A 27187-nucleotide genomic window follows, 5' to 3' on the forward strand; every position below is an offset into this window, starting at 1 on the left:
GCCAACAAGAAATATCCTGAAAATCATACAAGATTTCGTACAACAATAGCTCATGTATGGAAAGAATTGCTCATGGGGCTGAAAGATGTTGCGTGTCAACAGTAAAAAGAGAGAAAGAAATAAACAAATTTTTTTTTCTTGACGTAATCCTGTATTGTTTTAGTTTCTTGTTACACCACAAAAATAAATATCCTTACGGGCGCACCATCAATTAACGAGCTAATTCCACCGTCTAGTTAACATTTTGTAGCCCCATATTAAGAAGAGCACCAGTGAAACAGCTTAGTGCGGCTACATGAGTTAGCCCACTGCAGTTGAAGTTAACTCAATGGTCTAATAAGATCCAGTATGTTTGCTTTTTAACGAATTCTGTCGCAGATGTGTTGGAGTAGTAAAGTAATATTAGGAGAAAAGCAAATAAATAATCTGAGGGTCAGAATAAAAAATAAAAAAAAGAAGGCTGAGGTACACGGTATTCACAATTACTGCAGGAATTCTGTTGCTGTAATACTATAAAAAGGGTGTCAGTAAGACGCATTTCGCGAGATATCACAGTGTTACATTTAGCAGGTCAAATGCAAAAGCGAACTTTCGATTTGTAAATGACTCCACGACGTCGGTGGCTAAAGCCGAGTCTACACTTGGACGCGTTTTTTTCAGTCTAAAATTTCACAAAGAAGTTCACGCGTCTGCCCTGGTTTCCCGTCGAGTCACACACCTGCGGACAACTTACCTTGCTAAATCGGTGGCGACAACAAAGCAAATCGATGAGAGCAAACAAAAAGAAGTGACTCAAAATGCACATTGTCTACTGACAGATCCTCGCCGGATTCATCCCCGAAACGCCGGCGCCGCGGACGAAAAAGGACGCCACGCGTGGTCTTAGTTAAATTTCTTTCCAGTTCAAAAGTTCTGAACTTAAACAGAATTAGATTCTCAAAAGCCGCGTAGTAAGTGCCTTCAAAATCCCTGCTTGCAGCAGCTTTCCTTTGTTCCTCCTGGTGTGGGCCTGCTGTCCTGACCGGCGCACGGGCGCTAGGTGGCGCTCTTGCTCCACCAAAAAGCCTCCAGGTTTCCCAACTTGACCGCGCTGACGTCACCTCGGTCTGAAGCATCAAGGCCACTTCCACGCCGCTATTGGTCTGAAAATCACATGACCTGTCTCCCAGCATCCATAATTATGTTACTTATATTTTTGCGCCCCTCTCCAAAAGATGTCAGCATCCTACTGTCCTTGTTCTCCTGGCGAAATCCCGTAGTTCAGACCAGTGGAACACATCAAACGAGTACTGAGTGTTGCCAAATGCAAAAATGTCATGTCCGAATAACATAGCGCCCGGTAACTTCCTGATGGATTCCTTAATGGGAGGATCATCTTCATTCAGGGGTGAGGGTTATTCCAGCAACCCTGGAATGTATATTCACACAGCTGCAGAGTACGGATATTCAGTGATGAGAAACATTGGGAAGGTTGGACCATCTTCACTCTCCAAAAGAGACGAGGTTCCTCCGGGCGCTCTGCAGCTCAGCGGCTTCCAGGATGCGCACTACCTGTCAACACAGCTGGCCACATGGACCCCAGGCTCCAAAACCAGTAGGGACGAGCAACCTGTTGCCCAGTGTTTACAGCCCTGCTCGTTTCCATCGGGCAACGTCAAAGAGGAGGCGTTTTGTTGCCTCTATCAGGATGACAGCAATAAGGTGAAACAGGCAGCAGAGACGGCCACTTACATCCGGCTTGGGGACAATAGCTGCCGTCCTGAGCAAACTGCCGCCTCGTCCAGTGGCCGTTTCCAGGTGTACAGCGGAGAGAGGCCGCAGCAGGATGACCAGCAGTTCCCCCCCGGCTTCTCTCTGACCCACTTGGCCACATCTGTTGAATCCGCCGCAGAATCGACCATAAGTTGCAGCAAATCGGCGCAAGAGACAGCGAGAGAGCTTTCAAAGACAGATGAGAGTCAGAGCAGGAAGGAAGAGAAGGCCAAGAGTGACAGCTGTTCAGATAACTCGGACGGGGAATTAAAAGGTAGACTACTACTAACCAACACCTCTCACCCCCCCCACTCCCCAACAACCCGCCGACCCCCCCCCCCCAAAAAAACCCCCACCCCCACCTCCCTAACGCACGCGCGCGCACACAGGCGCACACAGACACACACACACACACACACACACACACACACACACACACACACACACACACACACAAACACACCCACCCACGTACGCATACATGCAGACAAACATACATATATACACACAAATAATTTGTGGACAGTTCAACTAAAATATTCCGCACGTGCATCAATTCTATCGGTGTTGCGTTTGCACGTTGCGTCGTGTCACGGTCCAATAATGCAGACTCGCGGTTGATCGCAGTCATATGGGCTGTATGGGCATTTGACAGCCTCGCCTAGCAGGGGTAATGCTGCCCGTGGCATTTAACACCTTTCAATTAATGTGAGAATGTAAGATGGGCAGTTATCATTGAAATAAACACGCTCGCGCACACACACGCACGCACGCACACACACACTTTCACACACACACACACACACACACACACACACACACACACACACACACACACACACACACACACACTCTCTCTCTCTCTCTCTCTCTCTCATGGGTCATTTACATTCTGAGACATAACCATTTTCAACAGCACCACTTTACGCCTCAAAATTCTGGTACTCAGCCAGTATAAAATTGTACGGTTTTGCTCCACATTTGAAAACCTTTTGTCACGATGCCCTGGCTCCTTAAAAACCTCAGGGAACATTTCTCAGTGTTACATTTGAAAGACCATTATCATAAATACATTTACACTTTTCTGCATCGACGCAACGGTAATTCGGGATAATTCCAGCCCATTATTCAAAGTGAAAGTCCAAGTCTGAAAACATTTGTTCTTTTTTTTTTTTTCTTTTTTTTTTTTTGCACTTTTTGCAGAAGTGGCAGGATGACAAAAATTAACCGTTTTTTTCCGTTTGACAAAACCAAAAATGTTTAAGACGACTAAATTAACTGTTTAAATAGATTTAATAGATTTAAACATTCACAATCGTTTGATTTTAAACACGCATTTTTAACACCAAAATAGTAATAATGATGATAATAATAATCATAATAATAATCATCATCATCATAATAATAATATGCCCCTAATAAATTGATACAAGCTACAGTTATGTTATTGCACATCCCTCTGCCATTTTTCTTTAGCTTTTATTTAAAATAGTTCTCAGCTTGTTGTGTTATTTATGGGTTTAGCTGACAGCTTCATACGTGACGACCAACAGGCTCCTTTTATTTTATTTTAATTTAATTGGATGATATAACGAGGCAATAGGACCGTCTTTATGTGCGTGTGTGTAGGTGTGTATTTGTGCGTGTCTGTCCTTTTAATTCCATATTACTGAATTAAATGTTTTGCTAATGATTAAATGTGGGCCACACACTGATTGTTCACATTAAGGTAATTATTACTGTAACCTGCGTGGTGTGTGTGTGTGTGTGTGTGTGTGTGTGTGTGTGTGTGTGTGTGTGTGTGTGTGTGTGTGTGTGTGTGTGTGTGCGTGTGTGTGTGTGTGTGTGTCTTTGTGTTTGTAATAACAGAGGCGTTATTCCCCAGAGTCCACAACCTAATTAAGGAATTAACTGAATGAGCAGCAGTGTGTCTTTTCCCCGCTATCACCGACATGCCTTGTTTCTTTGTCTTTATGTACTTTTCTAAATCGGGTATTTCGCTACAGAGACTTCCCTTTTGTTTTGGGATGAAGCTCCAAAAAATGTCATTTGGCTCTGGTGTCTAAAGGTAATAAAATTTTATGGGAGTCTGAGGTCCAACATAGACAAAAGAATTGCTTATACGCGCTAGTTTGATTGGATCTAATTATAGCTTTACATCATACAAGAGCAATTTTGCAAGCGGTAGGAAGCTGTAGCAAAAGGAGGGATGTTTGACGCTGTTCTTTTGTTCAAGTGAGAGTCACGGAGAGTCCACATCCACGTCCAGGTAAATCTGTTCTTATAAACTACTCCTGTTGTTCCAGTTGAACGGTATTCAATGTGAATTTGAGAAATGGGCGTGCATATAGCACCCAGTGTTTTGACGGAGGTTATAAAGCTGCTTATGATCTCTGCACAAAATGAATGCCCGGATCTGGCAACGGCTGATCTCTGTTTTATTTCTCTTGCTCTGGTAGATGATTTATCTGCGGAAAAGACAACGGGAAGCTGGTTAAAAGCCAAAAGTGGAAGGAAGAAGCGGTGTCCCTACACAAAGCACCAGACGCTGGAGCTGGAGAAGGAGTTCTTGTTCAACATGTATCTGTCTCGGGAGCGCCGCCTGGAGATCAGCCGGAGTATCAACCTGACCGACAGACAGGTCAAGATCTGGTTCCAAAACAGACGCATGAAGCTCAAGAAGCTCAACAGGGAGAGCCGCGAGAGGGAGCAGAGTGCAGTCTACAACTACTCCTGAGGAGATTTTTCCTCAAGCACACACACACACACACACACACACACACACACACACACACACACACACACACACACACACACACACACACACACACACACACACACACACACACACACACACACACACACACATTCACACATACAGTCATACACACACTGAACACATGCATTTGCATAGACATGACAGGCACAAATACAGACAGACATGCATGTGTTATCTTATAATGGATTCAGTCATCATTTATAATTTTTTTCCTTATGTGCAGATTACACAAAGAGACACTACGCTACACACACACACTACGCTACACACACACACACACACACACACACACACACACACACACACACACACACTCACACTTACACACACACGGGCACACACACACACGGCGTGCCTTCCCATATCAACCTAAAACGCTGCAACCTGCAGACCAGACCTGAGTTCCAGGTGAACACTTGCAGCAGCACTGGCACAGTGAGATGCTGTTACCTGGCATGATAATTATACTACAAGATGAGCCAAACGAAAGGAGGAGGCAATCTCAAGCAGTCTATAAATAACTCGTGGCATGTAGCATTCACTTTGCTGAGCTATTATGAATGTTTTGCCACTTGTGCAGCCTTTTCTCTGATGTCTGTTGCTGTGGCATATCCGTGCTGTGTAATGTGCATGCACAAGATGATATTAAGCTATGTCATGGCAAACGATTCCAAAACAATTAAAAAGAAGGGGAAACGGAAAGGTATTACTAACTTTGTCCTTCCCCTGGCATAGTGGTGAAAATGAGAGGGAGGGAGAGACACTGCGGATGAGAAGAGAAGATCATGGCAGTTTTAATAGAAGTGGGAGACCATAACGTTGATTTAAATATTATCCAGGTGACCACAGTAAGTCAAGGTCATAAAATTCTAATGTCAGGTTCGCCCTGGAAAGCGTTGGGGGTGGATTTTATGATCTGCAAATATAATGTGCTGCAGCAGTAAAGATGCGTTTAAAGGTGTGTGTGGAGGAGGGCTAATCCACACAGTAGAGACTGCAATGTGCAGGATCCAGCCGAGTCGCCGGGCTGTAAGGGGCAGGCGCCTCCACCCTGGATAATGGAGCTTCATGGGAGCAGGAGATAAGAAAGATGGTGGATAAAGGGACCGCGACGGCTGCAGGAACAATAATAACAACAAGCACCGCGGCAAACACGTGGATAACTAAACATGCCGGGAAGGCGTCTGCAGGATGCAAGTGAAGGTAGGACTCGAATTTACGTAACATTTTTAGGTCCTGTTTTGGAAAGTGTGCCACATCTGTCAGGGAAGCTTGCTTGACAGCTCCTGTGGTACTAATGGTGCATGCCTGCTCACGTCGATAACTCATATGAAGTTGTTGATATTATCTGTCCATATTGTATGATCAGCGTGCTGCTGATTTTTTTTTTTTTTTTTTTCCCCTCACTGGAATTAAAATGTTGGTTGTTGATTATTTTTGGCATTATGTTTCTGGATAACGTACTATGACTGATTTTTTTTTTTAAAGATGGCTTATTTGGAACAGCTGAGTACATGCTGTGCTGTGCTGCAACATACTATGTAAGACATTTGAACAATAGCTTATTAAGGCTGCCACACTTTATGAGTAAACTAGTCAAGACATGCGTTTCTATCTAAGCTACTACAAGCAGTGTTCAGAGAGTAGCTTGGCTGCAGCCTAGCAGACCTTAGTGTGTTTTATTGTGATGGTACTCGCCTTTTCTCTTTGTGCTGGATAGTGTTAATCCTCACTTGGCTTTTGCATGCTTTGGAATTGTCCTTTTCCATGGATTTTAACGCCGTTTTTGCGCGAAGCTGGAGCGTGGTTTAGGTAGTTTCATGTTGTTGGGGTTGGCTTCCTGGCTCGGCAACAAGAAACTGCCTTGATTACGTCAGTTCGTCTTCATCAAGGGCACCATTTCCGCTGAATTACCCCCTATGGTCACCCAGGTCCCCGCAAATGGCATTGTAAATGAACTGAGCTGCAATACCTTGGGCAGAGACATTTTCTTTCTTTGCTGTTGTTTTGTGGGGGGTTGTAAAACCTTCTGAGGCTCTTAGAAGGAGAATAGGTTGTAAACAACATGGGGTAAAGTTTTAGACTGCGTTGTATTGCATCTGTCATCGTTGGCCGTCTGCTTGGGTTTAGTGGGTTTAGCTGCTTTATGATGATCTGAATAGATAGATGGATGTCACATATTTGACTCTCATTAATTGATCTTACAAACGAAGCTGGGTGTATAACAGAAAATTGATACGTATTGACCTCACATGGGCGGTTTTCGTTCTTCGCAGTCTTCGCTGATGCACGGATGTCTGAAATGTTTTATGTTCCAATTTCCAATTTTCTGGAAAGTTTTATACGGAGAAGAACCCTAATCTATATGACAATACATGATCTAAAATAATGTTTACTTTGAAAATAAATCTTTTCCACAAGCTTCGGCACAAATAAGAACATTTATACTTTTGTATACTTCTTTTATATACACAACCATTCAGTTATAAATCACATGGAATTTTTTCAGTGCAATTTCTGCAAATATTATTTCGTGGATTAAATTGCTTAACTTGTTTATGCCATACTTTAATTGTTCTTTATCTTGTTTTATTGCAAAGTTTGAAGACAGACTTCAATTTTGTTTCTTTTTCTCGGCCCGTTAACAAGATGAAGACACTTGCGTTTGCACAGAGCCCCTTCATTTGATCAATTAATACAGTTAATTGATACAATGATAATTGAGTTTGCAGATGAAAATAATTCTATTTTCTATGTTCTTTGGATTTAGCCTACAGTAGCTTCAGTATTAAATTATATTGTAGTCAAATAGCCCTGAAATATTTGACACATTTATAGCACATATGACCACATTTATTTATACTGGAAAACTATAGCGCGCGCACGCACGCACGCACGCACGCACTGACCATCACAAGTCCAGGCCCAACTTAATTTATGTTCTGCATTAATCAGTGATCCATTTGATTACTGACAATATTGATAAATAATAATGTTTAAGCAGAGGTAAGATTAAGGTAAGGTAATAAAGGAAAACGGAAATCCTCAGCAAAGCCCTTCTAAAATAAAACAACAATTATTGAATGAATAGTCCGTAGCGCAGTCGGCATCTTTTCTTCAAGATAGTCCAGTGTATAAACTGGTCAGTGTTTCCCCTTGTTTTCTCAGCAACCCCCCCCCCCCTTTTTTTTTTTTTTTTTGGCGGTAGTACAACTGGGAGAGACAGTCTGGAATCCAAAGTCACTTTCATTCAGCTCAGTGAATGAGTGTCTCCCTTGGAATGCATCACTGACAAAGACTTTACAGCGAAACACCCCCGAGAGCTGCACAGATTCACCCTAAAACCATATACACATAAAGCAATTTATTTCACTCCGTAGGGGCGCACAGGAACTGGAGCCTTTAGACAGCCTCTTCCCTAGGACAGCTCGAGATGTGTAACTGCCACCGGCATGATCAGACATGAACAAAATATGCTAACGACTTTTCTTTTTCTCTTTTTTTCTTCTTCTTCTTTTTTGACATAAATTTGTTCTTTTTTCCTTGTGAGATACAATAAAAACAAGCACCTCGGACTTTATTTGGAAAGTCTCTATAACAGATAAAGTTAGCAGACGATTAAATTCAGAAGACTAGCGACAGTAACTTTCCTTCACTGTCAAATGTTCGGATTTGTAATATTATTTCGAGCATTGTTGGCAAAACGGAACTCAAAATGTGGCTTTTTTTCCAAAAAAAAAAAAAAAAAATGTTGAATGGCAATAATTAGCAATTATTTCTGTCCATGTTGAATGGTTTGGAATTAGCAATCAAAGCTGTATAACGCGGTAACAACATTCAGGCTCAAAATGCCACCAAGAGCCTTTTTTATATATTTATTTTTAATTTAAGGCATCGTGATTATTATCCCACGGAAATTTCTTCGCCATTTTATTCACGAACAACTGTTCTGCGGGACGGGAATGCAAATATATAAACAATTGCGGGAGGCCTACTCGCCATGAGAATATCCATATTGATCACAATTTGTTAGGACGGGGAACAGAGGGATCGGATTGAGCGTTCTGACTAAAAGGCTGCTTTTTGAAACAGTCTGGTAGGGGGCCTCGCATCACTGAGATGCGAGTCTGGATTCTCTGAAAGTTTAATATGCAGCGTTCATCTAGGGTAGGGCTTACTACAGTTAGGGCAATACAGATCATTTTGTGGTCTTTCAGCTGATCACACAGTGACTCTTGGGTTTGCAGTGTTTTCTGTTCGGCACATGGGGCGTTATAAATAACCTCTGATATCCACTTGGAAATTTCCAACATGCAGAGTTTAATCGTCCCGGAGGTTGGTGGGCGCATTTACTGCGCTTATATGTTGCGACTATATCTGGGAGAAAATGACATTTGATATCACGCGTCTGCATTTAATATGAGGAGAATAGATGACGTTCCTTCGCCCTGTGGTTACACAGAAGCCTGCAAATGTGACCGTGCGTGTCTAATAAAAGAAAGTCATGTCGCGCCGCATATCTTAGATCGTTCGTTTTGTATTCATTCTCCTCGCAGTGACACAAACTGGTTGTGCTGATGGAAGTATTTACAAACAGAGCTCAGACTGACTTGGCAATGAAGATGAATCATCTTATCTTTGCGTGCACAGGATATAATCTGAGCTTGATAATCAGTCGGTCGAGCTCTGTTTTTCTATCCGCTTAATTATTATAAGGATCCAATTAGAGTTTAATCTGCAGCCCGTACATTTAGGCTCTGCCTTTGGCCAGTCTGACGATTTCGTCTTTTATTTACATGCGGGCTAAGCCATCTTTGTAATTGAGGCTGCTTGGTCAATAGTTGCTTTTTCTTCGCATTTCCTAGCTTTAGAGCTGCAGTCTGGGGGTATTGGATTAAAGGCGTTGGTCCTCGAACAGTCGTCTCTGCAGATAATTTCAAATTGGCGTGAGGCGTCAGTCAGCGCACTGCGGTGGCGCCGATACACCCGAACTGTGACTCACTGTCAGGTTTTTGTCCGTTAGCGTCGACATGAAATATAACGGCACAAGGCTGAAAATAAGTGGCCTGTATCTGAAACAAAAACAACACTGTCCACTTCATCGCAGATGGAACAATTAGCCGATAGGCCTATCTTCTGCGTCATGTTGCACAAGTATAGCTGTCTAATGGGTATTTGTTCAGTTTCTATAAATGGAAAACTTAATCGTGCAATAGAGAACTGTCAGAGACAGGTTTATACTGTGGCGAAATGGTAGCATCAGTTTCAAGCATTGCTGTTATCATTACTGATTAAGTCCTTATAAGCGTAAGGATGCATTTGCATTTGAGGTATAGGACATATCCAGTGTATCCCTGACTTGTACTAAGATGAAATCACAGAATAGCTTCCGTGTAATCTTAGTCTGAGGATAAATTGTGTCGGATGTTGTACAGACTGTAAAGCCTTCAGAGGCAAAATTGTGATTTTGGTCAATATTTAAACAAAAAGGAAGGACTTAACTTGGCTAAAGACGACCATGGACTAAACCCACATCGTATCATTTGTCTCCTTTTAAACTTCTAAGCATGTACTGTTGCTGTATTTATCATCTTCTAGTCTTTATTTTCATACATTGGTGATTTCTATGAAAATAAACGAAATTGACAAACCACTCTTTGTTGTTTTGTTTACCGTAGCAGGCTGTGTCTCTAGTTGAAATGTTAAAGAAGAAGTGAAAGTATGAGATACGAAAAGGTCTAACAATGCAACAAAGAAGCATTTCTTTGGCAGTACAATTTTAAATGGTCCAGTTGCAATTCCAGTTTTGTTAGACAGAGGTAAAAGACAGAAACTGCGAGAATAAAATAAACAACAACAATAAAGGAATATTTAATGATGTAAAAAAATTTAATTGTAGCACATTAAACATTGATAAACAAGTGGTATAGATACATTGTAAAAAAAACCAAAAGTATCCTAACTTCTCATTAATGGACACACACATACAGGCACACAAGCACACAAGCACACACACACACACACACACACACACACACACACACACACACACACACACACACACACACACACACACACACACACACATGCTTAGACATCCAGAACAATATGGAGGATTTCCCTGAATCACTCTGAACATAGACATAGACCATATAATGTGGGTTTTTTATATGACCATATGTTATTGTAATAAATGGTCACTGAGCAATTTTTCATTCAGCAGTGGAATTAACGGACTCAGCCCTTCAACCTGCAGAAAACACGCAACTCGAATACAGGCTGATGTGAGATGCGGCAAATGCAGCAAACGGCTGTGTTTCTGTAAACATGTGGGGGAATATTTGAGTCGCCACAGACATGCGCATTCACCGGCTCACTCCGGGACACCGTTTGGGTTATCCGGGTTAAGGTCTGGCGTCTGGCCTTTTAGATGTCACGGTTGAATCTGAACTCAGCAGCCATGACAAACAACGCATCGCCAAATGCGCGTGCCACTACTGCCTCTACGCCATGACGACCAGACATTGGATGTCATATCAGCTGATTCTATAGCTTGAAAATGGTTTCCACTAAAGTGCAATTTAGTCGAGACAACTTAGTGACGTCAATGGGTCCTTGTTGACTGGCGAGACTGGAGGCGAGATTAGTTTTTAAAATCCCAACACTTCACGGCTTTATTTCGCCTACAGATGCACTAGACGCGTAACTGGCGTAGTTCACTTGTAAACTGGGATTTATTTTTGAACTTCGTCTTTTCTGGTTAAACTTTCATTCCGTGTTTGGCAGTTTCTGGAACACACTGCGCCCGGCCTGAGTTACTTTCAGCACAGTGAAGTGTGGTCTGTTCGGCTGCAGTGCTATAATTTCACTTTTGCACATGACGACTGTCAGGTCTGCACATCCTTATATTTAGCTCCCTCGCCTTAAAGTTCAATTAGCCCCTTTTCGTTCTTTTTTTTTTTTACCAACCACTCGTTCACAGTAAAAGGAAAAAAAAAAGGTATGTCAAACATCAAAACAGCAATTACGCACACCATCATACATATAACCCAAAAAATAAAAAACTTACAACATATCGAAAAAAAAAAGAAAAAAAATGCATAGACATAAGATTAAACTCCACACGATAAGACTCGTCAGCATCACCGTTTTTCAAAATGCCCAAACGTACTCCTGCTCCAAAGTCATCTCACAGAAACATTACGCGTCCTGCTTTGAGTAGGATTTACTAATGCATCGACTGTGCTCTTGTCTACCTCATCTAGTCCGCTCATACGCATGAAACTTTCAGTATTTATGTTACTATTAGTCTGATTGTGTTCCCTGAGACACTGGCGTCTTCTTCTGTTGCTCCCATTCCACCGTGCATTAGTATCGTGTTATTTGCTGTGTCGCTGCAGCCCCACAGAAGGGTCCCGGGTTGTTTCACAGCCCACTAACTGCCAAGCTACACCAGTATATTGCAATTCAAAACTCCTGCCATTAGAGACAGCAGTAACATTATCCCTGTTATGAGAGCTTCCATCCACTTAGCCCTTTAACGAACCTTTTTACCTCCACTGCTCCGCAGTCTCCTCTTCCCAGTCCCCGGCCTTTCTTGTCTGATACGAATTGTTTCACATGCATACAGTGGTGGTTGTTTTATGTCGAGCGAGGAACTCGGATGCAGTCTTATTAACGACACGTTTATGAACAATCAAATGGTCCTCGTTAAAATTTATTGTTGGGCATAAAAACACGAACGGCCACTAGCCGAACATAGCCCGCTCTAGTGGGCTGCTTGTCAAGAATCTGAATCCCCTCCTCTCCTATCTCGGTAGATCCCATTTAGGAAAACGTTTGGTCTGTTGCGACCTCGTTAAGACAGTGCAAGCTTTATTGTTGTAGCATCCTGCATCCCATACTTTGATTTCCTCTCTGCGTCTATATATAGGCCTTTGTGGCTACTGTGAAGGGCTACTCTCTCTCTCTCTCTCTCTCTCTCTTAAGAAATGAGCAGCATTCCGCAGGAAGTTATAAAGCCCTCACTTCATTAAAACGTGCCGCTGTTTTGATAAAGATGAAACTCGTCAGCGATTCAGTAAACACTTTAATGCCGTAATACCATTCATTGCAATAACACGCGGCTACGGTGGGTTTTGCCGGACAGAGATTGATTACACCATCAAATAGTGCCTTGCTCGGTTTTAGACGTAGTGTGCGCAGGTCTGTCTCGCGAGCAGGGAAAGATCCGCTCTCAGCGCTGCAAACGGCACATTTTCTTCAGAAAAGAGACATGGTAGTGGAAGTTACCTCTAATGCGTCCGAGAAAAAAGGGGGAAAGAGCACATTCTTTAGTCCGATTTATGTGCATTGGTATCCCAGGATAAGTGGCGCATTGATCCACTGTACAATTTTTGCGGGGGTAAATATAATCACGTGTTAGCGAGGCAGCCAATCGCAGGCGGGGGAGCGTTGAGAAATAATTACCTGCCTTGATTGTTCTATGGCTAGATAAAAAAGTACACATACACTCCATATAATAATCGGATGCATGTAAAAGAGTGGAGGGAGCTTCGACATGTCGACCACGGGTCCCATAAGTAATTATTATGTGGACTCCTTGATCAGCCATGAAAACGAGGATGTCCTTGCTGCAACTCGGTTTTCGGCGCCCGGTTCGCACCCAGCCGGCCCTCGTCCGACGTCCCTAGTACCGGAGTGTGCTGACTATCCTTCCTGCAGCTTCGCACCCAAGCCACCCGTCTTCTCCACCTCCTGGGCCCCCGTCCACTCCCAGTCATCAGTGGTTTACCATCCATACAGTCACCAACCTCACTTAGGCACAGACTCGAGGTATATGCGGTCATGGCTGGAGCCGATATCCGGCGCCGTGCCTTTCCACGGCTATCCGGGGAACGGCAGGCACTATGGGCTGAAGCCCGACGCATTTCAGGAGCACAGAGCCGGCGAGTGTCTCGGCTCCAGCGGACGGACCTACACGGATTATCTGTACTGCTCCTCCACTGACATGCGAGACAAGACGCAGCAGAATACCCCCTCTCCCGAGTCGGAGCTCCTGGCTTCGGGGAAACATAAAGACGAGAAGCCGGAGCTAGATCCGAGTAAGTTGAAGCTCCTACGGTCTTTTACAACCGGGTGGGAGTTTTGGGTTTGGGTGGTGTAGAACTGCTTTTGCTTGGAAGCATTTTTAACGTCCCGCATAAAATGAAATTATAAGGTGTTTCCCCCCCCTTGTCTTTTCAGCTCTGAATCGCCTCTGCTTGGGGGAAAGCTCTAGGAACTATAAAAGACAAACGCTGGGCTAATATTGGGGCTATAAAACCAGACGCGGTTGTAAACATGGAATCAAAACTAAAGGAAGACGTTGAATTTGAAAGCCCGTTGCATGTTATGGGAGATATGCAAGGTGTTCTTTAGTAAGCGAACAACCTAAACCGAAACGTGAATAAAGATTCATCGGTAAATGCCTGATGGTGCGTTTTTACGAGCATATTTTTGACCCCGTGCCATCACACACGGCACATCAAGCCCCATAAGCCGACTTTCAGCCCTGCTTTCTTTTTTTTTGTTTAATGTGGGCCCGCCGTGTGAGGAAAAGCCACATTGTGGCTCTATTTGATCCCCGGCGGTAAAGTACATTATTCACCCATAATATTAATCAGAAGATGGTATGCGTGTAGCTATGTATATGAATTTGAGCATTTTCCCTCCTCTCTGGGTCCAAAACTAATTCACATGACTCTAGCAGCCAACTTGAGGAATGCGGGGACATACTCGAGGACTTTCACCGAGGACCTATAAGGGCTCGGACTACGGGCGATTTTATGGGCCAATAAAGTGAATAAGCGCATTGAGTATTTTACGACGGTGTTACTCACAAGTTAAAGGAACAAGGGAACCAAATCAGTGTAGGCTTGGACAGTCTGGGGCACAGAGACTTTACTCAAAAATGTTTGCTTAAAGTTTAGCTTTAGTGGTAAACATCAAACCTGTTTATGAATTGACATTGTTTTTAATCGTAGCGTGATCTCACGAGCCCGCAGAACCTCTGCAAATCCCGAGGCACATTATCTGGAGGTTTAACGCGTAGGTGGCAGGCATTTGTCATTGTCTCGGTTTTGATAATGTCACTGTGTGGCCACTTTTCGCTATTGTGTCTTTATCATTATTATGGTTTTTATTTGCAGATAACCCCGTGGCAAATTGGATACATGCCCGCTCCACAAGGAAGAAGCGATGCCCTTACACAAAGTACCAGACTCTCGAACTGGAAAAGGAGTTTTTGTTCAATATGTACCTCACTAGAGACCGCCGATACGAGGTCGCGAGGGTCCTGAGTCTGACCGAGAGGCAGGTCAAAATCTGGTTTCAGAACCGGCGAATGAAGATGAAGAAAATGAACAAAGAAAAGACCGACAGCAAAGAACAATAAACGTGGACTGCAGTCAGAAAGCAACCATAATAACCACTAGACACATGGACAGCACAGATGTACCAAAACACACGATGACACCCCCCCCCTTCCCCTTCATATTTATCATTTTGTTGGATTTTGTATTAACCTTAACTTCGAGACTGTTTGATGCCGATTATGTTATTTTCCATGTGTCGAGCGTTCAAGAAAAAAAAGAAACAGAAAGAAAGGAGGAAAAAACTTAAAAGGAGATAATTACATTCTGCTTCTACTTCGAAATACCTTTATGTTTTTTTGTAAGAGAAATTATAGAAGCGCAGTTTGGATACGTTAAAACTGTCCGAAGAAAGAGCATACTTGAATTCTTTTGAATTTCACAAAACCCCATAATTTATGCTGTGAATGTTTTCTCTCATGTTTATTTCCTTTGTACGTTGTTGTGCAGGTGTAGTATTTTGTACAGAAACAGAACATCTGCGATCGGACTTCTCTGTCTTGTATTTTTTGTGAGAGTCGTTGCTGTATTTGTGCATCTCTCTTTTTTTTTTTCTTTTCTTATTATTTTTTTTTTTTTGGACTGTAGTCCACGAGTTTAATTATAGAGCGTAGATATAGAGCTCCGCAAATATAAACATAATCACTAAGTGCTTGTATTCTGTATTTATTGTGACTCAACGTGGATATTATGTTTGCGACCGAACGCATTTGGTAATCAGTGCACAGCTGCACAGAATATCGACTCAAGTATTTTGTTGATTTAAAAAAAAAAAAAATCGCAGGAAAGTGGAGTTACCAAATCATAATTGTGCTAGCGAGGCTACATATTGCAGACAGGTGGATGGTTTCTAAATAAGCCTGTATTGTGCCTCAGCGGTTCTTCGACTGACATGTTTTGGCCGACGAGCATGCCTCCAAGTACAGCGGAGGCCCAAATGAGCCCTGCCACTGCAAGAAATGGCGAGGTCGACAACGCGTGTGTCAGCCCGGTTAAGACCTCGGCGAGACCGGGATGGGGTCGATGTGGCTTCGCGGTGCCTTTAGAGTGAGATTTTGATTCAGCCTCCTTTTCAGTCTCAACGACGCGCATTTACAGTGCGGCATACGCGCGTTAACATCAAATAAACACACAAATAGCCCCGTTTGGCCAATTGGGTTTGGGGGTGGTGGTGTTGGGGGGGGGGGTACGTTTCCCCGGAAACAATAAGCGCCGGTTTCGCGGCAGATAATACTTTCTGCTTTTGTGTTTACACTTGTACTAATATGGGGGAGCTACAGCGGCGTAGATCCATTTTAAACTGTACACAAAGCATTATTCAAGGGCAAAATCTAACACAGGGCGAATGCGCTATTCATTTAACAGGCCCCTGCCCTGTATACGTTGAAAGTGCCCCAAAAATATTTGTGCAAATGCCACATTTCCGAGAACATATTCCTTTGCAAATATGACCCACTGCTACGAGCCATTTTTTTTTTTTTTTTTTTTTTTTCCGAGCGAACTGCCCTCGAAATGAGCTCACAGATTGCTAGTTTTATGCGACTGCCAGGTCCACAGCCGATCGGAAAAATCGGAGACTGAATTTGAGCAGCTGAGTTTTAGGCGAGAGACAATTTCCCGTGTGTATCGCATTTGTTTCCTGGGTTAGGCCTAAATTGCCTTTTTGTGGCGGCAAACAATACGGACAGGATGCAGTAATTTCAAAGGCCAATCCAGCGCTTTTCCGCCCGGCTCGGACAAAAATGCCAGTTTTACAGCCCCCTGTTGAAGCTCGGCTGTTTGTCTCAAATGCAGACGAACAAAGCAAACTCGACTAACTGGCTAGACGTCTGGGCTAAATTACTTTATGGTTTTAATGGACGGTGGCGGTGGACTCGTTCAAAGGAGAGTCATGCGCGCACCGTTCAGGGGACTTTCGCCTGGTGGGCCAGCCGTAGCCCCTCCGCACCTCATCCAACGAGTGGTCTGTTAGCCTGCAATTAGATGCGGAGGAAAGTCAATAGTTATTATTCATAAATATGAGTGCTGCAGAGTAGGCAGCGGCCGCGACGGGAAACGATACAGCACGCTGGCTGTTTCAGGCCTGCTGTAAAACGGGAGAGGCAGAGGGCGTGTGGTTGCGGGTCTGGTGGCGAACAGCCGCTTTACCTACGGAAAAGACAACAATAATACAAAGTCCTGGACAAACGGGGAGACCCTTTCTGTCCATATCAGTTGCTTGTGATTGGTGAATTCATTCGGGTTCAGGGACACGTCTCAACACTAGATGACGCTGTTGGTCCATGTTTTGAACCGGGTCTGTGTGTTGAAGGGCTTTTTTTTTTTTTTTTTCCACTCTTTTTTTTTTACAGCTCTGTGGCTTGGCTGAAGAATGAAGAGTAACCTATCGATGACAAAATGACAGATATGGTCACCCACCGCATTTTGTGTAATAGGCCGCAGAGCAACGCTCCGGAATGCAGCGAGCTTGTTGTTGTGTTGGGCACAGTGTGTGTGTGCATAAACAGGATTTTGTTTTTCTTCATTTTTTATTTTTAATTCTATTTTCATTTTCTGATTCCTTCTGTCTTGTGAGGTGCATTATTATTTCAGTTTTTGTCACTTTTTTGGTTTAAAAAAACTTCTCAAATGTCCGTGGATTTATGAGTTAATGGGGCTGTTGTGTTTTTTTTTGTTTGTTTTTTTTTAATTGCCATCCATTGTGTGGTCATTAAAAATCAGATAATTGGGCCCAGACAAGTTGTAGTCTTAACAAAGGACAACAATATCTACATTTGTGTCTGGATTTTTTTCTATTTGTTGGTTTTATTTTTCATGATGTAAAATCCAAAGAATATCCCAATTAAACTGCGTTGCTGGAAAAACTGAATCAGGAACCATATTTAAATATACACTTTAATAACAGGCAGCTCGCAAACAATTGCATCAGTAACATCACATCAATACAACAGTAGCAACACCAGAAATAACAGCAGCATTATAGACTTAAATAATACTTCCATCGTACAACAACAACAGCAACAACAACAATAATATTAATAATAATACATACATATACATATACATATACATATACATATACATATAATAATACAGTTTGAAAAAAAGAGCCAAGAACGTCTGTACCAGCAGTTCAAAGTCCCCAAGACGTGTGCAACAATGATTGGAAATCTGCATATTTATTGAGTGTGAAAGGTCTATAAACTTGCCCAGTGCGCCTTTCATATTTTACGATGATGTGTATAAAACGTCAGTAACCCCACAAAAACCACCCTGGCATATTTGGAGAGAGAGCCAGTGCAACTATTGAGCTGGGAATCGTGCGCCCGCTGATAGTAGCTAAACATCCAATGTAAAATTTTATGAACTCCTCCGTGCGGGAGATTTACGGCTTATCCTAGTCGGTTTTACGGGGTCAGTAAGTGGCACCTAGTATTCATAGGTCGTGTTTATATTTGCGTGTGTCAGTGTTTTACAGCGCACCGTGCAAGTGTGTCGCTCTGGTCTTTACTCGATGACACCGAGGAGGTAGTTTTGTCTTAAACTCGCACATTATTTCACTTCTGGGGCCTGTATGTCATAGCTTCAGTTTTTTTTTCTCGCTTTTAGGATTTTTAGTGGTTTTTTTATTTTTTTATGCCACATTTTGGTCTTCGCGAACTCCCAAATACAATGTTGACCTATCGGAGCCCATAAAAGGTCGCCCCATTCTCTAGAAATTGGTGTATAACCTTCAATAGGGCCTGAGAGGGCAAACACCAACTCATTACGGCGTTATCGGTTTATAAAGAGGAAACCTTTCCTGCTTTACACACCTCATAACCTCCTCACAAAGACAACAACCTAGACTACAAACTCAGACTGTAGTGGAAATGCATCATGCTTCACAGTCTTTTATATTTTAATTGTCTCACAAACCCATGGATCAGCTCACAGCAAAGCTTTCTGAGATAAATATAACATTGATCACATTTAAAGCCTCTTGGGTTGTTGGTTATGATTAGTGCAGCTCCTCTCAAGGTGGATATACGTAGGGCCCACGTCTGACCGGTCGCAGAAAGATGAAGGGGTGGGGGGGTGAGGGGGGGGGGGGGTGGAGGTGGTGGGGGGCGCTTGTGGTGGGGGTGGTTGGGTGGGAAGCTTAAAAAAAAAAAAAAGGAAAAAGAACGAAAAGAGCAGCGTTTGTGACTGTGCCGGTCGAGCAAGCCAGCTTTAACCTTAGCTAAAGCACATCCAAAGCACATGCCGTGAGCCGGGTCGGAGCCCGCTAAACCTGACAAAAAAAAAAACCGCTCACGGCTGCGAGAGAAATCCGATGAGAGGAACGGCTCAGAGAGAGTGAGCTGCCGTAGATTGTCCAAAGGGGCAGCGTTTCTCCTAGTTCCGGTTTGTCTGCCTGTGTGCGCTGTGCGAGTTGGGACCCTAAACAAAAGGCTGCCATCATCCTAAAGGAGATATTCCGCTGCGAGGGAGCCCGTCTGCTTGATGCTAACTAAACATGAGCTCCTATTTTGTTAACCCTCTTTTTTCCAAGTACAAAGGCGGTGAGTCACTGGAGCCAACTTACTACGACTGCAGGTTTCCTCAAAGCGTTGCCCGCAGCCACACGCTGGTTTACGGACCCGGAGCAGCCGCACCGGGCTTTCAGCACCCGTCCCATCATGTGCAGGACTTTTTCCACCACGGGACCACGGGGATCTCCAACCCCGGATACCAGCAAAACCCCTGCGCTTTGGCTTGCCACGGAGACGCAACGAAATTTTATGGATATGAAGCCCTTCCGAGGCAAACGCTTTATGGTACCCAGCAAGACGCAAGCCTAGCGCAATACGCAGACTGTAAATCGTCGAGCAGCTCTAACCCCGGAGAAGGACAAGGCCACTTAAATCAAAACTCCTCTCCCAGTCTTATGTTTCCCTGGATGAGACCCCACGGTCAGAATCGTACAGTTATTTCCTATTCTTTCTGTGTTACTCGGTGAGCGCGCGCGTGTGCGTGCGTGCGCGCGTCGGCGTGTGTCTGCCTGTGTGCTTGTGTGCATGTGTGCTAAATATGCCTGAGAACATATGAGTGTGTGTCTCTAAACTATAAAGCGAAATAAGTCAGGGAACATGATGGGGCACATACAACCTGTACTGCAGGCTGCTGTTACTCTGCAGCACATGTCCACACAGGGCTGGAGTGCTGCTTTCAGAAGTGCCTTTAAAACGCCGAAACGCTGATCACAGCTCCTGACACCAGCTTTTTTGAAGTCAGATCTCGTTCACGTAAGATCTTCCGCAAACTCTGAACGCACTTGGGGGAAAGATGAATAAGTCGTAATTTAAAATATGATAGGTACCACACACGCCAGTGAGCACGCAGAGTGACAGGAGGGTTAACTGAAACACAACATGCCCCGATTATCCAGAATCCGGGTTTTAAGGGGTCCTTGGGGGTAATTTGACCCACAGGCCCAATGTGGCTCAGGCTCATTGAGCCATAATCATAAGGGCTTTGTAGATATTACCCCTTCCATTCATGGATCATCCTGTTCCGGCTATCAGGCTAGATTAACTCCACACAGGTGAAGCCTAAATTTCTATTTGCTCACAGAGCTATTTATCATTAGCCTGTCCCCATCTGTTGTTACAGTGAAGCTTTTTCTCATCTCTCTTTTCCCTACTTTCCTTTTTCTCAATATTTTTGCTCCTCTGTGTGTCACTCTCTCTCTCTGTGTGTGTGTGTGTGTGTGTGTGTGTGTGTGTGTGTGTGTGTGTGTGTGCGTCTCTGAAAATCTCAATCAGGCTTTTATAGGCCCTGTTTGCTAGTGAGGGAAAACCATCCCAATTTCTGTGAACAGGCTATATGTAGTTTAAACCCAAAATACGATAGAATATATGAGTTTGGTTTGTGGGAGTCTGGCATTAATCAACGGATGGGAATTAAAATTCATAGAGATATGAATTCAGAAATGACCAAAAAGATGTCTTCTTATGCTCACCCAGTAGCTCTCCGGTGAAGTGGGTGGAAAAGTTGAATCAGAGAGCTGATCACTCCTGCAAACAGCACAGCAAATGGCACAAACATGAGTGAAAATTATTATTACTGAGAAGACTATTATTTTGAAATTTCACACGTAATATGAGCTCTGTTGCTTTGTGCTTGGGATGTGTGCAGCCTAACAGATAATGCTGTTAATGGAAAATCTAATGTACACAACTTACACTTTAAATAAAGACTTTCCCCGCTGTGTGTGAGTGAGTGTAAACTGCTAGTGGTGAACGCTGTTCAGGGAACCGAGCGATTGCTGTTCATGCAGAGGGGGAAAAAAGTCAAATGCAGAATTAATTATAAGTCATCTGAATGTTTTGGGGGTTTTTTTTGTTAGTTTTTTTTTTTTAATTTTTTTTTTTTTATGGGGGACCGTGGTCAGTCCAGCTAACCTCTGGCTTTATTTCATTCAAGCCCCAGGAAGACGGAATGGGAGGCAAACCTACAGTCGCTACCAGACTCTTGAACTGGAGAAGGAGTTTCTCTTCAACCCTTACCTGACCCGCAAGAGAAGGATCGAGGTGTCCCACGCCCTGAGCCTCACCGAGCGACAGGTGAAGATCTGGTTTCAGAACAGGAGGATGAAGTGGAAAAAAGAGAACAACAAAGACAAGTTTCCGGGTCAGAGAGGAGAGGCTGAAGCCGAGGCCGAGGAAGAGGGCAACGAGGACGGTGAAGGCGAAGAGGGAGAAGAGAAGGAAGCGGAAGAGAAAGAAGAGACCAAGGAGTGATTTTATGGTCCTTTTTATGGTTATATGGCTGAAAAAAGAGAAAAAAGAGAGGTCCCATAAACAGACGAAGAGTCACAAGGAGGCAGAGAGCGTCAACTTTATGACCACCCTTTCATTTTGTCAAGAGGGAGAAGGAATCCCAACAATATTGCTGTCATAAATAGACAAAATTCTTCCCTGCTCTCACAATTATCCTAACATGATTCGTGTTGCCGTTTGGATTTTTCTGTAGAAGCTACACACGCTTGTAGCAAATTGTCTTTGGTAGAAAACTGTCGCCCCTGCAAAAACAAAACAAAACAAAAAAAAAAAAGAAAAAAAAAAGGGAGGAGGAGGAGGGGGGGATAAAACGCATGTTAGATGGAAAACGGCTTAGCTATTTTTTACAAATTCGCATTTAATAATAACTGTATCAAAAGCATAGCCAAACATGACCAACGCTGACCTGTGTTGTAAATAGATTATAGCCTACATTTAAAAAGAAGATCATTTCAGAGTAACCTTTGCGAAAACGTACGTGAAATGTAGGCCTATAACTTAGTAGTAAGTGTCCAGACATCATCGCAGCAGGTACATTGGCTATCAGCCGATGTATCAACCACAAGTTTTATTATTCTAATTGTTACTGTTACTGTTTTACTTGTTTTCATGTGAATGGCCTAGACAAAGATCGCCATTAGCTCCTCAGACATCTTTTTCTAGGATTACCAGGGAAATGCAATCGTTTGAAATCCTTTGATGCTACCTAAACCTGGGGAAATTGCAATAGAGATTTCTGAATATAGAGATTTCATATGGTTTTAATTTCAAAGTGTTCTATATCGACCTTATATTATTAAGTTATATATGTAGCATTTACCCAATATACAATATACACTTGTTGAAGACAATTTGTGAGTCTTGGGAAGACGATTAGCTCAAAGCCAAGCAAACAATTTTGAGATTGTACCACGGCACTACCTAAACTCAGAGCCTTGCCTTTGCAGAATTTATATTCCACACTTATGGCATCGCTCTGATTTGATTGCAAGCTATTTCCCCAACAACTAAAACTGCCTATAACGCACATTTACTGTGTATAATAATACCTGCTACAATTACAACGATTTTAAAGTAAGGGAATTTTTATTTCAATGTGCTGGTGATATAGCGTAGTTGTTTTTGCACTGAATATAATCTTTATGTACGTCTTGTTATATATTGATGTTAACAATATGCTCGTTCCCTGGTGTTTCTCCTGTGAAAGACGGAATTGTGTGTCCCCGCCATTGTTGATGTAAAATCACAAATAAACAAGATGGCTCACAATCATTTCTGATTTTTTTTTCTTATTTTTTTTTATTTTTTAGAATTGATATTACCGCCTCGGTTACCTACAGTAGCCCTTCTTCCATCCACACATTCATAAAACGCGAGGCGCATTCTGTAAATTTGTTTAATCGTTTTCCCACTTCGCTGCTTTTCTTTTTAGCAACTTCGAAACTTCCAGTGGCTGCGGAAGCGCTCGGAGCTCCGCACAACCCTCGGGTTTTTCAAATCGGAACACTTCCAGTGAAGTGATTTGGTACAAATAATCAGAGCAATTCAACGAGGAAATGGCTAAACATGCAACTATGTTGATGTTTAGACGATGCTTTGATTTTCAGCCCAAGAACATTTACAGGCGGCGGCGGGAAGGAAGTGAAGGCTCTAGCATACTGAATCACATCTTGGCTAAAGTTTGTCTAATTTAAACGTTTCAATTTATTCGATGAAAAAAAAAAAAAAAAAAACGCCAGCTTTGCGTTTGCAGATGTTCTCCCTTTACCTTTTAAGGAAAGGTTGCGAATCCCATTCACAGCATGAGCACTCTCCAAAGCCTGAGTCGTATTTGATTCATCCTCTTAATAAGAAACTTCCTCTCTTCGGGGAGGACACGAAGCCTTTCTTAATGAGTCTTTGGATGAATAATGGCTGTTTGAGAAGAGATTAACAAACATCTGACGCGTTATGTTAATAATCAGACTAAATAATGGCAAATCATGGGGGAGGCTTTATCTGTCGTGCAAGGTGTTGTTTGAGGCTTTGTTTCCAGACAAACCTCCGGAAAGAACCTGAGCCTTGAAATCAAAGCGAAGGAGAGGCCAAGTGCAGGTAACACCTTGTGTCTCATCTTCTCCAGCTGCTGCTGCTGCTGCTGCTGCTGCTGCTGCAGGGTTTATGGTGGCCGTTTAGACTGAACTCATATGAGCAGTCACCATAAAATCTGACTAACATTTATGTAGGCTATGCCAAATAGCACAATATGCCTCAAACACATCAATGTAAGTCACTTGGAGTGTTGCTACATGTGGTAAAATACCAGCACTTGCTCGATTATTTTCATAGAAATCTGATCTGTCTTTTTCCAAAGATGTAATTTGAACTGTTCCTGTTCCACCGACTATTTAAAACACAATAGTCGCTTGCATTTCATTGAAATACGTGCTGTGTTTTTCATTTGAAAGCCAACACAGACAGCTTTTCCTGCACCCATTGTTTATTTTCTTCTTTTTCTTTTTTAATTGAAATGTAATCGTAGAAGCACTTTTCAACCAATTAACAGTGTGGTCTCTCCGTGTAGTTGTTCCATTGTCCCGTATCTAAATTATTCAAAGCTCCTGGTGCGTCTAGCCTGTCTGCTTTTTACCCGGTCAGTTATATTGCTTTGAATAAGCTGCAGTGATCCACTGCAGCTTATTCCATGTACATATGAGACACTGTGGATGCAAATCTTTAGCGTGGAAACTAGTATCAGGTGTGAGCGTTAGGAGACTCTTATTCCTAGGAATGCTGTTTAGTTCCCAGGCTTATCTGTGAATCTAATTCAAAGTGTTTACTTATTTGTATTTATTTAAAGGTAGATTGTGGAAAATTAAGACCTAAGTGGAATCATGCATTTGTTTTAGAGACAGAGGAAAAAACAGAAAGGAGCTGCAACATTTTCTTCCAGTCAATAGTTCTATTTATATTTTTCCCAGAAAAAGTAACTCCGATAGATAAAGACAACAGAGCAACATTTATTGTGTTTGTCTGGTAAAGCTGCGTCGTGTAGTCTAACGAATGAAATCGGATCGAAAGTACGGTGTCACAGCCTTTTCCATTGAATTCATCTGTGTCTACTGTGTTACAGGCAAACTCCGTTTTGAGTTCAGTATTTCTCCAGGCTAATACCACCAAAGAAAATAGGATCAAGTCTTGTAGATCTTCAGTTTAGGTCGTGGGTCGTAACCCCCCCCCCCCCAGTTGCATCTTTCTTCCTGAATGAAACAGTTGTGTCAAAGCGCAACTGTCTCTACTTGCGTCTTTAGAAAATTCCGGATGTGTCCACAAGTCACACCTATTCCGCACCACGGAAGGGCTCTTTGTGTGTGTCTGTGTGTGTGTGTACTTTTACCACTGGGTTGACGTTGCCAATAAAGTTTAGTGTACCTGCTGTAAACTTTATTGGCGGTGTAAAGGCGCGGCTCGGATGGGGCTGGTTATTTTGTCTGTGCTTGCCGACGCTCAGCGTGGAGATCACGGCCTGCAAGGACAAGATGCACCGCTCATCCAAGTATGTGACCCAAATTTCTTTGATGATTGATTTTATTCGTTACTTAGACTACATGCCATTTTTTCTCCCTTTTCTTTAAACGAAAGCGAAGGACCTCGCTCTGTGTATATAGCAGATAAAACCTATGGGTTGGCCTCAAATTAAATGACTTCTCCTCTATTGTTCTCTTCATCTTGAATCCTTTTAATCTCGTAATTTTTTTTAGATGTATTTCGATGCAGAAAATCTCTCCTAAAGCCAGTGGTCGCCTCATGCTATCCATATTTCTAAGATGTCAAATTTATGCGCTGGTTTTCCAAAGGCATACCCCCCCCCCCCCCCCAGTCTCTGTGTGCAAAACTTAAGATCTTGCGGAAAGTCTGAACCAGATTTACAGTGTATGTGGATTCCATGTCATAAGGTGTGATCGCTGATGTGGTGTGGCTGTTCTCTGCAGGCTCAAACTCCACCTTACCTGCTTTTCAAGTTAAAAAAAACAAAAAAAAAACATAGGATACCTTGTAGCCAAATAGTTACATCTGTCATAATTTTGATAATATGCTGGTACTTGGAGCATGTAGTTGATGCAGGATGTGTGGAGCAGTTAAACCAGACATCAGATTACTCTCATGTAATCCATCCCGGGAGCCAGTCAGTGAGAGAGAGGCTCTAATATAAAAGTATAGTGTAGCCTAATTGAAGTTTAATTAGATGTCTCCTTCTCTCTCTCCCTGTCTCTTTCCGCCGCCGCCAGCCCCCCCCCTTTCTCACTCACGCACTTTTATTTTCCATTTCCCGTAGGCTTGGACACATGATGGCATACAGCTTGCCCGAAGAGGGAACTGTCATGTTTTTGAGGAACGTTTAATTTGTGACAAATGGGAAATGCCAGCATCTGTCTCAATATCATGTGGCCATTTTTGGTTTTGTGAAATAGAGAAAAGAGAAAAAAAAAAAAAAAAGGGAAGAGAAAGATTGGTGCAAACATTCCTGGTTGTTAAAGGGAGAAATTTACAGCTGAGTAATAAAAGTTTACGACTGAATCCTTTCCGCGATTGGCTGCAGCGAGCCACGTGGCAAGCGCTCTATGAACATGAACTTTATGCTGTTGTCTATTCTCCGGTCCTTCCCTTGTATCAGCAGCAGACTAAGCTGGGGCGTAGAAACGTCTTTTCCCCCCCTTCACTCGAATATCAAAACACTGCACTGTCATTTTGGCGCTCGTTCGCGTGATATTCACCCGATCTCCGACTTCCTGACAGAGCGATCTTCGGGACAGTCGCCGCCTCTACCAGCCGTTGCCTGCGTTCATCTCCCCCCCCCCCCGGAGGCATACGGCTGCGACTGGCTAGGGAGAAGGAACGAGCAAGCCTGCTAGGAGAAGACTTTTGCCAGGAAAACAGACATCCCCTGCCTCCTTAAGCTCCTTATCGCCGGGATGTGAAGACGGACAGTACACGGGAGATGTGTGCTGTGTGTTGATATTTCCCACACGCCATCGTGACCCCTCAGCTGCTGTGTTGGACCACAGAGGAGCTACAAACTAGGGAGAGCCTGCTGGGGTAAGATTACACATTTCTCTTTCGCCTTTTTCCCAATGTTTCCGCGTTGTGCTTGGCCACCGGCCGGCGATTTCTGTGCCGAAAAATGATGAATGGTGCAGAGGAGGGAGTGTGTGAGATCACGAGAAGGTGGAGGCGTCTTTTCTGTGTAGTTGTGACCTGACCTGTAGCCCGGGAGGCTGCCGGTGCCCAGAGCGGCTGTCGTGGTATCTTACTGGCTGGTGCAGCAGCACCTGCGTTTTTGTGTATTTACCGCCGTAGCCCATATTAGCCGAGCATTTTACAGATGCTGTGCCAGTGTGTTGTGATAAATTGCTTACTGATAGTAAACTTTCTCATCACTCACAGGCCCTTCTGGCCAGCCA

General features: G+C 43.2%; 3 protein-coding genes across 3 annotated transcripts; all 3 read left to right on the top strand.

The window, feature by feature from the left end:
* The first annotated feature begins 1311 nt into the window (after positions 1 to 1311).
* Positions 1312 to 4489, top strand: hoxc10a (homeobox C10a). The gene is made up of 2 exons (XM_040152175.1): positions 1312 to 1996; positions 4212 to 4489. Exons 1-2 carry the CDS (start codon positions 1312 to 1314, stop codon positions 4487 to 4489), a joined length of 963 nt encoding a protein of 320 aa, XP_040008109.1.
* Positions 4490 to 13085: 8596 nt separating this feature from the next.
* Positions 13086 to 15431, top strand: hoxc9a (homeobox C9a). Its single transcript, XM_040152976.1, has 2 exons — positions 13086 to 13635; positions 14722 to 15431. Exons 1-2 carry the CDS (start codon positions 13092 to 13094, stop codon positions 14964 to 14966), a joined length of 789 nt encoding a protein of 262 aa, XP_040008910.1. The 5' UTR covers positions 13086 to 13091; the 3' UTR covers positions 14967 to 15431.
* A 3883-nt stretch (positions 15432 to 19314) lies between these two features.
* hoxc8a (homeobox C8a) lies at positions 19315 to 21994 on the top strand. Its single transcript, XM_040152045.1, has 2 exons — positions 19315 to 19877; positions 21391 to 21994. The coding sequence occupies exons 1-2, from the start codon at positions 19442 to 19444 to the stop codon at positions 21705 to 21707; spliced, it is 753 nt and encodes a 250-aa protein (XP_040007979.1). The 5' UTR covers positions 19315 to 19441; the 3' UTR covers positions 21708 to 21994.
* Positions 21995 to 27187: the final 5193 nt, after the last annotated feature.

This window comes from Xiphias gladius, chromosome 18 (assembly GCF_016859285.1).
Source record: "Xiphias gladius isolate SHS-SW01 ecotype Sanya breed wild chromosome 18, ASM1685928v1, whole genome shotgun sequence".
In the NCBI taxonomy this organism is placed as follows: Eukaryota; Metazoa; Chordata; class Actinopteri; order Istiophoriformes; family Xiphiidae; genus Xiphias; species Xiphias gladius.